Genomic DNA, 14,345 nt, shown 5'->3' with positions numbered 1-14,345 from the left:
CCAGAACACCTCCTCTTCTGCTGCCAATCCAAATAGGGTAGTTTTTGATTTGTCAGAAATACCTGCCTCCTCCAAGAAGTCTCCCCTGACTATATCCACTGGCAGTGACCTCCTCCATGTTAGTCTCTCATGCCAACACTTCCAGATACCATGTCTACCAAGTTTCAGGGACTTAGATCATCTCACCTGTGACATGAATATATCTGGCTGGTATAAGCTTTTCCCTGAGAGGTTCTTATGAATGCTAACCCAGACATTCCTGGGAGTCTTTGTAGTTAGCTCACTGTTCTGATGATGTTTGCAGAGTACAGACTCAATAAACAGTCGCTAGACTGAATAGAAGTGGAGGGGTTGTATTCCATTTGCTCAGCTCTGATTCCTATTTGGGACTAGGCTCACAGATTGGAGTTAATTCCCAGGGATGTGATAAAAGTGAGAGCACCAACTTGCAGAGAACTAACAAGCAGCAATCAGAAACCAGAAGAGTCTACCAGACACAGAGGATCCCTTGGAACTGGCCAGACATCTCCGTTTCCTGTTGGGACGCATGACCCGAAGTAGCTGAAAGTCTTGGTGTCCAAGTCTATGGGGCAAGAAGGCTGCATAATAACCAGCCAGGGGAAGCAAGTCTCCAGAGACCATTCTGGAGGGCAAAGCACAGAGGATCACCCAATGGTTGGGCTGACCCTTTGTCCCAGGGAATAGTGGTCTCAGGGGGTATCAGTCAATTAGCAACCTTGGAGAGACTCTGGACCCATCTGTCTAGATTCACTTAATCCCATCCAAAGGGACACTTGAGGGACAGATCCTCCTGAGATTTAAGACCCAGGCATCAATCAACATGTCTGATTATTATTATTTACTAGTATTATTATTACAATTACCAAGTCATTTGTTAAAAAGTTAGTATGTTTTTAATAAACACAATCATATAAAATACAACAGAATTGTGGATGTTTCTGTGAATAGGCACATAAGATCAGGGGCATTTTCATCCCTTTCTATGAAAAATGTTTTTGTAAAAAGATTTCAGATGAAGAGCATCTGGTAGACAACTCCCCATAGGAATTCTCTCTTAAATCACTCTCTTTTTTCCCTCCTCCTCTTCCTCCTCCTCCTCCTTCTCCTCCCCCTCCCCCTGCTTCTTCTTCTTTCTCCTTCTTCCCCTCCCCCCTCCCCCTTCTTCTTCTTCTTCTTCTTCTTCTTCTTCTTCTTCTTCTTCTTCTTCTTCTTCTTCTTCTTCTTCTTCGTCTTCTCCTTCTCCTTCTTCTCCTTCTTCTCCTTCTTCTCCTTCTTCTTCTTCTTCTCTTGCTGGCTCCTTCTCCAGGTCCTTCCCTAGATTGTCCTCCTCTGCCTTGGGGAGCATTGGCATTCATGTCTGCCCTGCATCCCAGTCACCTGGGGGGCCTAATCACCTCCACAGTCACTGCTCCACATTTCTGCCTTCAGGGGGAATATGCACTTGACCTTCAGATCCATAGTTTCAACTCCCCTTGTTATCTCACCCAACTGCTCCTCATGTGCTCCAAACTCACATACAAGATCATAATATTACCGTTCCTCAAGCATGTTTCTCCTACATGGCCTAAGGGCAAGGCCATCACCCCTCTCCTCTTGGAATCAAAAAGCTTCTCTCTCCCTCTCATTCACACTATATTCTATTAGTCATCAATTCTACTGTTCAACTTCCTAAGTGGCTTTTGAATCTTTCCTCTTCAAGATCTTGTTATCTCTGGTCTAGAGAATTATAGCACTCCTTTAACTGGTCATCTTTTGTGAAATTTACTCCCTACCTTATTCACTTCCTACCTTAGCAGCCCAACCTCTGCACTGTTACCAAAATGAGGGTCTGAATATAAATGAATCTATTCTCAGTATTTTTTGCTTAAATAAAATCCAGTTCCCACTGCCTACCAGATGTATGTCAGACCCCTTTTAGCTTCTGTGATGCTTCACAAGCTGCCCTAACCATTCTAGCTCAAGTCTAGTCATACTTGCCTTAGAACCTATAGACTGGCTACACTAAACTCTATCATTTCCCCAATATGCTCCACTCTTTCAATAGTCCATGGCCTGCACATACTGTTCATTCTACCTGAAAGACACCACAAACTCTGTTAACCATTATGTGCTCTTTAAAACAGAGTTCAAGTATTCCCTACAAAGACCATCCTAATAGCTCACAAGTATTTATCAAATCACAAATAATGTGCTAATCCTGCATTTGTCTGGGTAGAGCGAATCCTACTTTTCGTCATGCTCTTTTGTAATGCTGACCATGCCTCTGCCATAGAACTAATCATGTTAGACTTATCTCTGCATTTGAAAACCCATGTTGTACTCATCATTATGTTCTAGTGCCTAGTTCTGAGAAAAGGGTTAACAGAACCGTTTCAAAGCTCTCTAAGGCCAGTATGACCTTGGGTTAACTCTAGAACTCTATTACCCTGAAGGTATGTTCTTTATTCTGGCTTGTAGCCTTCTGATCGTCACGTATAGCCAATGGTAGTCTTGTGAGTCCACATATGTGGTTAAGAAACCCCTTTGGTGGGCAAAGAACAAGCCTAGTGAATGATAATATCTGTATAGATTCAATGAGTGCCCCCATCCATTAGTTCATTAAAGGGGTCAAGCTCTTGTCTTAGAAAAATTTGGTATACAGACAGGGCCAATTCCCATCCTCAAACACTGGTTCCCATCTCTCTCTCTCTCTGTGTCTCTCCTCCACTGTCCCCACTTCCCTACATCCTTGCTTTACCCTCCTGATTCTTGTCTCTCTTTTTACAGAGAATTCTCATATAACTGTAGAATGGTGGTTTTAACCCATGAAAATTTATTCTAGATCAGACACTCTGTTTTTTTTTTTTTTTTCGTTATACACTAACATGTAAGCAAAGATAAAACCAACTTACTTTAACCAGAGCTCTCTTGATGACATTGCCAATATCTTGCCTCCACTCAGGAATGTCAGGGTTGTGGTAATCCAGGTTTGGAGAGAAGGACAACAGTTGGGACTGGAAGTATTCTGCAAGGAGAGAGGGTGTGTGAGTGGGGCTGAGAGAGGGGTGGTGGATTAGCAGATGGCATGATCACTGTGCTTTAGGGAAAGGGTCCAGTCTTCTACGTGGCCTCAACTAAAATTCCTTCTTACCAGTGTGTTTCTTGGCTTCTGAAAAGAAGGTGGAGCTTGGTGACTGGAAGTGGATTTGTGCTCCTACCAGGTAAGAGTTCCTAGCATCTTAACTGAAATGAAAGATAAATATGAAACTCCAGAAGAAGGAGGCATTTGTTACCGTCGGCGGTATCATGTAGAGCCAACGATAAAGTATTTACAACCTGTGCTTGTTTGAATGGAAACTTGTCACTTGCCCTCCCTCATTTCCTGTGACCTTCCTCCTAGAAACTGTCAGGGGATTAGATTGAAACCCTGTGTGTAGGGTGTGGGCCATGTTCAGTTTCTTGATTTGGCTGATGGATACAGAGGTCTGTTTATGTTGTGGCAAGTCATGAAACTAAACACTTATGATCTGTGTACTCTTCTGCATTAAATCTACACTTCAATAGAGGCGCCTGGGTGGCTCTGTCAGTTGGGCATCTGACTCTTGATTTCAGCTCAGGTCATGATCCCAGGATCATGGGATTGAGCCCTGTGTTGGGCTCTGTACTGGGTGTGAAGCCTGCTTGGAATTCTCTCTCCCTTCCTCTGCCCTTCTCCCTGGCTCACGCTTGCTCGCTCTCTCTCTCTCTCTCTCTCTGTCTCTCTCTCTCTCTCTAAAATAAAAAATTTTAAAAAATGTACACTTCAATAACAATGTTTGCTTAAAAAAGGCTTCCAGCTGCCTGATGAGAGAGCCAGAGTATCAAATTTGCAGAGATGTAGGAAAAGGCACCCACCTGAAGTGAGGCTGAAGAAATATGGTCTGAGTCAGAGGATCACATACCTTAGTACAACCTTTTAGAAAACCCCAGGTATAGTAGTAGTCTTTAGGTGCCTGGGGGAGGTTGTGTGGGATGGTGCTAGAAGAAAATGTGATTAAAATAAATTCAATAGCTAGGAATGGTTCTCCAGGATTGAGAACAGCATGGTAGCCCTATTTACCACTCTTCTTTCTAGCTCTGCCCTCATATTCTTAGTCTTGTTTTTGAGCCTTTGCAGCCAAGGATGTTAGAATTTCCAACAATTGGTTATGTGTCGTTAATCTCAGTAATTTATCTATGAGTTCTGCAAGGTCAGGGGCCATGACTCCTCTTTTGAGATCACTGGTGCCCATGGCCACAAATGGTAGGTGATGCATACATGTTGTAGATACTTCAGCAGGACATCAGGTATAGATGGTTCTATGATAGTCTTTCTAGCTTGGTGTCCTTCCACTTATGATATGTCTTTGTCTAATGAGAACCCTGTCAGGATGTGATGCAGTTACTTCTAGGGGAGTAATAAGGGCTTTTCTATGCCATTCTGTGCCGGTTTCTCTTAACCTCAGTGTCTATTCAGGAACAAGGTAGAAAGTGTGTTTGGAAAACTTGTTGACCTATGTAATTTTTTCCCAGCCTGCGGAATTTCCAAAGCAGTCAGGGATTGCCATCAGGGTGAGCAGAGAGGACTGGTTGAGCAGGAGGGGGCATCACAGAACAATTTTTAGGGCTTACCATGAACAGCAATATCTTTTGTGTCCTGAATAAGGGCATTTCCAGCAGCCACCTGGACAGTGATGCTATTGGTTCCCTCTGCCAGGAAGGTGAAGGAAATGCTGCTATCCAGGGTGATGAGGGGCTGAAAGACAAGAGTAGGAATACCCACTTAGTCCTCTGTGGGATATCAGATTTTCTTCCTTTCTTATAAATCTCAGACTGTCACAAATCTGCATAGTATTTGTGTATCCCCAAGGGATCCTCACTTGAAAAGGGGAAGAAGAAAATGACTTTTCATAGCTTCCAAAAACTGTGATTATAGCCAGTATCCAGGAAGAGTACTAATATCCTTGAAATGGACTGAAACATGTAATCTTGAAAGATGAAGATAAGATTGGACACTCTGGATTTTGCACATCACTCTGGTCCTTCTCCAGGGGCCAAGTAGAAGCAACATTAGTAACATATGCCAGCTGGCTCTGGAAACAGATCATTTATTTCTCTTCTCCAATATTCTGTGTCAACTGCATTTTCTCCTATATGCCACTGGACTATAAGACCTTTCAGGGAGGTGATCACACTTTATTTACTTCTGTATCTCCATCCTTCTGTATCTCCATCATTGGCACACTGCCCTCATATAGTAGAATATATATGTAAGTTGGATGCATGGTCAGATCACTGGCTTTTTGTTTTATTCTGTGTTTTCCATTGCCAGGCACTCCTAGCATTTTAAGTAGGTTGTAAAACATATAAACATACACATCTATGACCATTTTAGTTATTCTCTTCTGCTTTATTTTCATAACATATGGAGCTTCCCAAGGATAGAAACAGAATAATTATATTATTTTCCTGAGAATTAGGATCTTGATATAATTAGGTGCTTATCAGAGAGAAGAATAAAGATCCCGAGGTTGAAGAGTCATTATTCATTGGTCATCTTAAGCCTGTGCCTGTCCAAGTTCCTGTTGTTTATGAGATAAGACATAACAGGAGAAGGCTGCTGTAAGGCAGCTCTTAAAGAGAGGTCACAAACACAGATGAGCAGACTCCCTCTCCTCTCTGTATGTCAGGACAACGATGGGATGGAGACCAAGAATGTAGTCAGTTGGGGATGCATAGAGCAGCTCTTTAAGGGGGTGAGTATGGGTCAGCACTTACATAGCACACACATGCACTCTAAACTAGACATGGCCTAGATATGTGTGTCAGAGCCCTGCAGAGGCTCAAAGAGGCAGCTTTCAGGCAGTGTCTCTGCGGCAAGACTGGAATTCCTTTCTAGCTCACAATTTTCAAGTGGGCTTCTGAAACATAATTTGATTTCTTCTGCTTTAAAATTCTGGACTCAGACAGACTACCACTGCACCACAAGTATTATGCTAAGTAAAATAAGTCAGTCAGAGAATGACAAATAACATATGATTTCATTCATATGTGGAATGTAAGAAATAAAACAAATGAGCACGGGGGGACAAAAGAGAGAGGCATGCCAAGACACAGACTCTTAACTACAGAGAACCAATTGATGGTTTACCAGAAGGGAGGTGGTGGTGGGTTAAATAGGTGATGGGGATTAAGGAATGCACTTGTTGTGATGGCAGCGAGTAACACATGGACGTGTTGAGTCACTGTATTGTACACTTGAAGTAATATTACACTGTATGTTACCTAACTGGAATTTAAATTAACAATTTATTTAATTGCATGCTTGAAACTAATATTTTGCTGTATGTTAGGTAACTAGAATTTAAATTAAAACTTAAAAAATAAAATAATAGAATAGAATAAAATAAAATAAAATAATAAAGTATAAAATAAAATAAAAATAAAATTCCGTAACTCCATTATTTTATGGCCAGGCAGATAGCTGGAGTTGGGCAAGATTAGAGATATTGCCCTAAGCTTGTGACACACTTTCTTTTTTGTTTGCTACATGAAAGAAGTGAGTGTAGAAATAGATACACTCTTTCCTTTAAGGACAGATCCCAGAGTTCAAGTATTAAGACTCAGCAACAATATACACAAAGGTACAGCCTTCTGAATAAAACAGTGAATCAGTTGCAAGTAGGTTCTGTGAGGTATGTCAACTCCCATGGGCAGATGGTTGGTGTTTAGTGTCCTGTGTTGAGAAGGAAGCTGAAGTCAAGTTGGGTTCAGTACACCAGTGTTGGCCATGACCATGGAATAACAATATGTACACCACAGAACTGCCATCTCTAGTGTAAGAAGAACAAAGATTTGAAACTCTGGCTTTATTAAATTAATGTTGTAATAAATTACCTTGGGCAAAGTTTGTCCCCATTATGGGCCTTCGTACTTTATCTGTTAAACGAAAGCTTTGGGTCAGAAGAGCTGTGAGAACTTATTCAACAATCATAATACAGAGGATTGATGAATGGCTTTTGGCAAACTTTCTAGTCCCTACTGGTCAACCCATTCCATCTTATCTGTTAGGAGACTTTCAACTGCTTCATTACTGAGTCATATTTTGTGGACATACCCAACCGAATGGCTAAATTTTCTTTAAAAATGATAATATAAAACATTAATAAGGATGCAGAGCCACTGGAACTCTCATACATTTTTTGGTGGGCTGTGAAATGACACAACAACTTAGGAAAAAGTTTAGTTTTATAAGAAACTGCAACAATTTTTCCAAAGTAATTGTACCATTTTCTGTTTTATGACTTAGCAATTTCAGTCCTGAGAATTTAGTCAAGAGAAAATAAAACGTATGTCCACAAGTAAACAAAAATGTTCATGGAAGCTTATTAATAATAGCCCCAAGATGGAAACAACCCAGGAACTCCCCAATAGGAAAATAATAAAAAAGCCATAGTGTATTCACACAATGAACATAAAGGAAAAAAATACTGATATATACAACAGCCTAGATAAATCCCAAACCTATAAGAAAGAAATCTTACATAAAAGAATTCATAAGGATGAAGTTCTAGAACAGGCAAATCTAATCTATGATGGAAAACAAAGCAGCAGTTGGTTTTGGGGATTGGGGGTAAGTATTGACTAAGAAACGGAATGAGAGAACTTTTTGGAGTGATGGTAATACTATGTATTTTGACAGGAGTTTGGGTTACATGTGAATGTGTTTGTCAAAACCTAGAAAGTGCACACTTCAGATTTGTGCATTTCATTATTGATACATTTTACACTGTCATGGGGAAGCAAATACTGCACTCTAGTTAATGACTTGCAAGCTTAAGCATCGAGGACAAAGTATATTGGTGTCTAAATTTGAAATAAGTCAAAAATTAAGATCGATTGATGGATGGACAGAACAGAAAGAAAGACAGACAGGTGATAAAACAAGCATAGTAAATGTTAATGGTAGCTACAGCCGGTGGGTATATGGATGTTCACTGTAAAATTATTTCAACTTTAGTGTATATTTGAAGTTTTCCATAATAAAATGTTGGGAGAGAAAACATGAAAGGAACAATCAATATGATTTTACTTTTCCTGATTCCATGAATGACTCTCTCTGATCGTGGCTATATTCTATTGTCCTCCATTTTGGTTCTCTACCCTCAGCTATCATCTTCCTACCTCTCATCACCAGGCATTTTTCTACCTTAACAGTGTTCTCTTCATGAAACGTTCACTACTTCCTTGTCATCTTCCTTAGCTGTCAGTGGTCTATTTGTGCCCCCTTCCTTTCTCTACACACTCCTGTAACCTTAGACTTGGGTAGCTGCAATCTGTCAGGCAAAGGCACCTCTTTTGAGAGTGGTGAAATTCCTCTTGTCCCTGAATATTTGATCTTCTCTCCATCTGGCTGTTTCCCTAGGAGATCCAGGGACCAAACAAGGGTGCAGGGCTGCAGGACAAAGGGAATGCCATCTGTGGTGGGAGAGAGTGTGCTATCCTACCAGCCAGTCAGGGCTCTGAGTCACAGCAAATAGTGCTGAATGGGAACACTTGGTCCCCAGATGGCAGACCACAAGCTTCCATACTAGGGAAGAGGCAGGAGCTAATTTTGTTTTCCAAATTGCTTTTGTTTTTCATCAATTGATATGGCATCATGGCTGATTTCACCTTCCTTGCAAACCTGGAACACTCAACAGGATTCCTGAATTCTTTGTTGGCTACTGATATCTAGTGCGCAATGCTAAATTAAATCAAGTATTTTAAGGTTCATTTACTAAATCTATTAGGCAAGCAGACACATTTATTAAGCCAGACCTCTGTTAATCCCAGCAAATTGGCCTTTCAGAGCCCTACAAATCTAACAGGCAGCCGATTGACTTCTCTATCTCTGTGCCTTGTCCAAGCTGCAGTGGCAGCCCACAGTGAGACCCTTTGGAATAATACCTCATTCCTGCCTGGGTTGTGGGATACATCCCTGCCCACAGAGAATCCCTCATGTGTGACAGGTCACATATTATCCACTGAGCCCAGAAAGATATTGACAAAACTCTGAGTGACTATTTAGTTATGACATTTCCACTTGACTAATGGAACAAGGAGTTTCAGGGAAACCTTTGGATGCAGCCTATACCAGTTTCCCAGACACTGTAAGTCAAGTTAATATTGAACATAATAAAACCTCTACAATTTAAATATATACTTTTATAAAAGCTACCATTCCCAAATTGGAAAGACTATGCAATGACTATGCCTGCCTTACTTAAAACTTCAGCAGATTATATAGTTACATGTAAAATGTGTTCATCATATGAAGTTGAAAAGGTAGAATACATAATTGAGGATATACTATGATTGGACCTATGTAAAAAAAAAAACCCTAAAATATACACAAAGACCAGCAAAATAGCATCTATACAGGTGTTAGGACTAAGGAATTAATGTGAAAATTCATAGGGGAAAAAATTCACTCAAACACACAACACACAAACACATCAAAAAGCTCATCAAAAGTATCACTGTCCATGAATATGATTCTATCTTCTGTCATCCTATCGTAAATCTGAATTTCTATGACAAAAAACAAAAAACAAAAAAACATCCATTTGTGCCATTGAAAGCCACCTGTCACCTATCTTCCCTACCTTTCAGTGTCTTGTCTCATTTCTACCAAAATGGACCCTCTGTTTTGTCTGAATCAGTCTACACAGAATACAACCATTCCTTACTTTTCCATACAAATCTCTTTCCCCTTCTCTGCCTCAATTCTGTTTCTTCAATGCCAGGTTAAGACCAACTTCATACGTGACTCACTCCATGACCAACAAGGTGTACATCCATCACCACCTAGGCTGCTTGACTGGGCCAATAATATTACATCCCTACCACCTTCCCTTATAGTACCTATAAGGGTACTATAGTACCTATAGGTACTATAGACCTATAAGATCTCCAAAAGATCGCTTCTTAAAGATAAAAAATGGAATTTACACAGATTTGTATTCCTCAAAACATCTAGCACAAAATATGGGCTCTTGAATAAGATCTATGGAGCTACTGATGCAATTTCACATCTCCTGTGATAGGTTTGTAGGTATATGAGACTATTGTTGGATTTGAGGAATGTTTATTCTCTTCTATTTACTTGTACATCACATAGGCTCGCCAATCATTGCATCTGTGTTCATCATGCCTTCTCATTTGAACTTTGATCTCCTTGAAGGTAGGGACAATGTTGTATGTGTTCCTCTATTCCTGACACCACCAAGTGAAGGGCTAGGTATAAAGGCAGGGGTGAACTGATTCTTGATTTAATTCGACCATCTGGGTAAACTTGCATAATTCACTCAGTCACAACTCTCTCTCTCTCTCTCTCTCTCTCTCTCTCTCTCACACACACACACACACACACACCCATAAAACATTACTTTACAAGGTTATTAGCCTAAGTGTTTTCTCTGAAAAATGGGATAATTTTCTCCATCAGTAATGTTCTAATGATTAAATAAAATGATGTGTATCAACAGCTCCTACAAAGCTGTAGTAGAAATAAATGCCTGAAATTAGTACTAGCTCCTGGGGCGCCTGGGTGGCTCAGTCAGTTAAGTGTCCGACTTCAGCTCAGGCCATGATCTCATGGTTCATGAGTTTGAATCCTGCATCAGGCTCTGTGCTGACAGCTCAGAGCCTGGAGCATGCTTTGGATTCCGTGTTTCCCTCTTTCTCTGCCCCTCCCCTGCTTGTGCTCTGTCTCTCTCTCTCAAAAATAAACATTAAAAAAATTAGCATTATCTCCTTTTACAGATAAGTTTTCTAGTTAATGGGAACCAAATAGCACCAAGTCAGAGCCCTCACCAAAACATTCAAAGACACTCATTAACTTGCCAGTCAAATATAATGCTCACTGGATCAACTGGGCGATGAGGCCCCCTTGATATGCTTCTGGTATGGTGCTAGCAAAAACAAAACAAAACAAAACAAAATAAAACAAAACAAAACTGAAAATATATCTCTTTCACCTGGACCAAATAACCATTCTTAGATGGGGGAGAGAAATCTAGGAAACCAAGTCAGATACACCATTGAAATGTACATGCCGTTGATGCAAATGACAAGCACCACCCTGACTGATATTTTCAAGGGCTATTAGATATATTCTAAGTACATCTAAGTTACTAATATTAATTATTACTGGTTACTACTTGTTCACTATTAGTTACTAGTAGTTACTACTATTATTACTCTGATGTTACAAAGACCAAAACTGAGGTTCAGAGATATTGCATGATTGACTATACACATACAGCCAAGAAGAATCTGATTCTGGACTGCAACCCAGATTTATTATTTTAAAACTGCTCTATTCTGGGCATTTGTGTAGCACTTCATGCTCAAGCTTATAGGTGGAAATTCCTAACCAAAGAAGACCTCAGGTTACCATCAACCCAAACCAAAACAAAACTGTAATGCCGTTCTGTAATTTAAAATTTCCCTTTTCCTAATATGGCAAAATATAGATTAGCTACATGTATATTTCAAATAATAACTCAGTGATGTCTGTGGATTAGATATTAGTATCCTTGCTCTACAGAGAGAAAAAGCACTGATATTTAGATCAGGTGATTTGTTTAAGCAAACAAAGAGAATCATTAGAGAAACAGAAACCTGACTCCCCAGTCACTTTGCCCACTTCTGTGTTTATTTACCAAAATTTAAGAAACTAGATTAAGTAACTGCATTAAGTAGATTAGATTAACTACTAGTCTAGATTAACTAGACTAGATTAAGTAACTAGTAAAAGCCTTAGAATTCAGGTCTTAGAATACTCAAAGGAAAAAAAAAAAACACAACATATTCAAAGGGGAAAAATGGTGCTGTAGAGAAACACTGTGTCTCCAGCTCCTTGTGGGCTGCTGAGTAAATCACTGTGTTGACAACTGCGAAGAACTTCCCTCCTTGAGCACAGCAGCCTCAGTAAAGATCACCTGGTAAATGAACACTAACAGCAAAGAAATCCCTGGCCTGACAGCCAAAAGTTCTCAGCAGATAAAGGCACTTAAAATCCTGTTTCTAATTTTCTCCTCCCAAATGATTCTCTTTCCTCTTTCACTATATATGCCTGCTGGTGATTGAAGAAAGATTTTAGGGTCTGTAACCTCTAGAAGACAAACAGAGCGATGCAGCTAATGCATCCTGGGGCTGGGGTGGTGCATGGTAGATGGGAGTTAGGAGACCTGGCTCCACAATTAACCAGATGTTTGACCTTGGGATGCTCATCTCACGCAGGGAACTTCACTTCTCTAATGTACCAAATGGGGATCTTAATAACTAACTTCTGTATCTCTTGTCCTGGTGAATAATCTTTCCAGAAATGCAAAAGCATCACAACCTATATTAAGAAACTGACTTGAAAGTATATAGCATGAACAATGCAAACAGAAAAGGGTCCCTTGGGTCCATAAGTCTGTCTTTTATCAACCCATCCTAACTCCAAGTTTTTATAAAAAGCATCCATTTAGTGAGTACCTAGCATGTACTAGGGAGATACATAGCATCTTATTTAATTTTCACAACAATTAAGATGATATAGGCATTATTCTCTCCAATTTGCTCTGACTGAATTAAATTTTAGGTCAAGTGACCTCATCAGGCTCACACAGCTGGCACTGTCACTGTGACTCCAAGGTCTATGTTTTCATCACAATGTCATGCCGCCTCCCTAAAAAAGAGCAGGGTGAATCATCTCCCACTCTTACCATGCAGGGACTGAAGTTCTTTTTGGTCATCTTGAAACAAAGCCATCATTGTTCATTTCCTTTTTAAAGGAATTACTACATAGAACTGAATATTTGCTTCCCCTTTCTTGAGATATCCAGCATTACCAAGTGTGATACGATATCTTTCTTACTTTTTAAAAATGAAAGGTCTAAGATGGTTAATGCCAATCACATCAAGAATGACCAAGCAAAATGTAGACAAAATCAGGAATGGAGAAAAACATGAAGCCCTTACATTTAGAGACCCTCAGCCTAACTGCTCCCAGCTCCTATTATACAAGTGTAGTCACTGTTGACACAGGTATCACCATCACCAGTTGCGGGGAGTAGGGAGGATGTGCCAAGTTCAGAGTTTAGCCCTCTTAGTCCTCTTCTTAGAGGCTTGGCAGCATCAGTCTAAACAATAACCTAAAGAAAACCCTGGGCTTCATAGAACATCTAGCAGGTCTTGGAGAAGGGTTCTTTACGTGCATTATTTGATTTGATTTTCACATCTCTGTATTTAGAGATATAATTCACATTTCCAGATGGAATCACGGGATCTCAGAGATGCTAAGTGGCTTCCTTTACATAGCTAGTGAGTGGAGAGCCCAGGATTAAAAAAAAATAGAGCAAATGAAGTTTTAGAAATACTGATTATGGAAGTAGGTTTGTATAGCTTCTCAGAGTACTCTTTCTTCCTCAGGATTGTTTGAACTTTCCCTACTATAATAATGAATCTGATATAGAGACATATGTGATATTCAATTATGTGGATTCATAGATTCAGGAAATACTCCCTATTGCCCACATCTCTGATGTCCCCAACGTCAACATGGACGCTGGAAGATAGAAGAATTCAGCACAGATCTACTCAGACATGGATCAGAAAGGGCCGAACCTTTGTGCTATTGCCAAACCACCAGAAATAGGTGAGGGTCCCCAGTTGACTGGGCCACACAACCGCACTGATGTTGACCTCCTTATTTCTTATAGCAACAAATGGAACTCGGAGATGAACATGCTCCACGGGACCTGTGGGAACAAGGAAAACAATATGAGTGTTTATATCCTGGGAATAAACGAACTTCATCGCACTCCCAGATTCTTAATCTTAACCCCTATTACCATAAACTATAGTAAAACAAGGATCACAAACTCACAAATGTTGAGATGTGGGCGTGTGCTTGAAATAAAGCACCTTGTATAAAAGGGAACATAAATCAGACTTCAGACTTTTTGAATGACATCCGAAATACATTTACATCTGATGTGCCTAACCATGAATACTTATGAACCTCCAATCCAAGGACAAAGCCAGTTTATTAGACACTTAGCCAATAAATAGGAAGATAAACAGCAGTCTCTTTCATTTCTGACAATTAGCCTGTATTGTCATGTGGGGTCAGCGCATCATATGGAGGGCTCTTCCATTATCCTTGATTGTTAATTGGTTCCATCCTCTTCAACAATCCGCCATTGTGCCCGTCATCTGCAATACTCAGTGGGCGTCATTCAGAAGCTGGCAAGGCTGTTTTACAAAAAGGAAAATGTGTATCTCCCTAAATC

The 14,345-nt window shown here is 40.1% G+C and overlaps 1 protein-coding gene across 2 annotated transcripts in view; it reads right to left on the bottom strand.

Moving 5' to 3' along the window:
• The window catches only part of SORCS3 (sortilin related VPS10 domain containing receptor 3), a 595,481-nt gene that overhangs the window by 13,161 nt on the left and 567,975 nt on the right, over positions 1-14,345 (bottom strand). For both annotated transcript variants that reach the window (XM_040486371.1, XM_040486370.1), the window contains exons 20-22: positions 13,678-13,811; positions 4,651-4,774; positions 2,913-3,025 (exon numbers count right to left, since the gene is read on the bottom strand). In XM_040486371.1, the coding sequence (XP_040342305.1) occupies positions 2,913-3,025; positions 4,651-4,774; positions 13,678-13,811 (371 nt within the window). The remainder of the gene's footprint in view (positions 1-2,912; positions 3,026-4,650; positions 4,775-13,677; positions 13,812-14,345) is intronic.

This window comes from Herpailurus yagouaroundi, unplaced genomic scaffold (genome assembly GCF_014898765.1).
Source record: "Herpailurus yagouaroundi ecotype Mexico unplaced genomic scaffold, PumYag 163, whole genome shotgun sequence".
Lineage (NCBI taxonomy): Eukaryota > Metazoa > Chordata > Mammalia > Carnivora > Felidae > Herpailurus > Herpailurus yagouaroundi.
The sequence above is the reverse complement of the archived record's forward strand: the minus strand, read 5'-3'. Positions and strand labels throughout refer to the sequence as shown.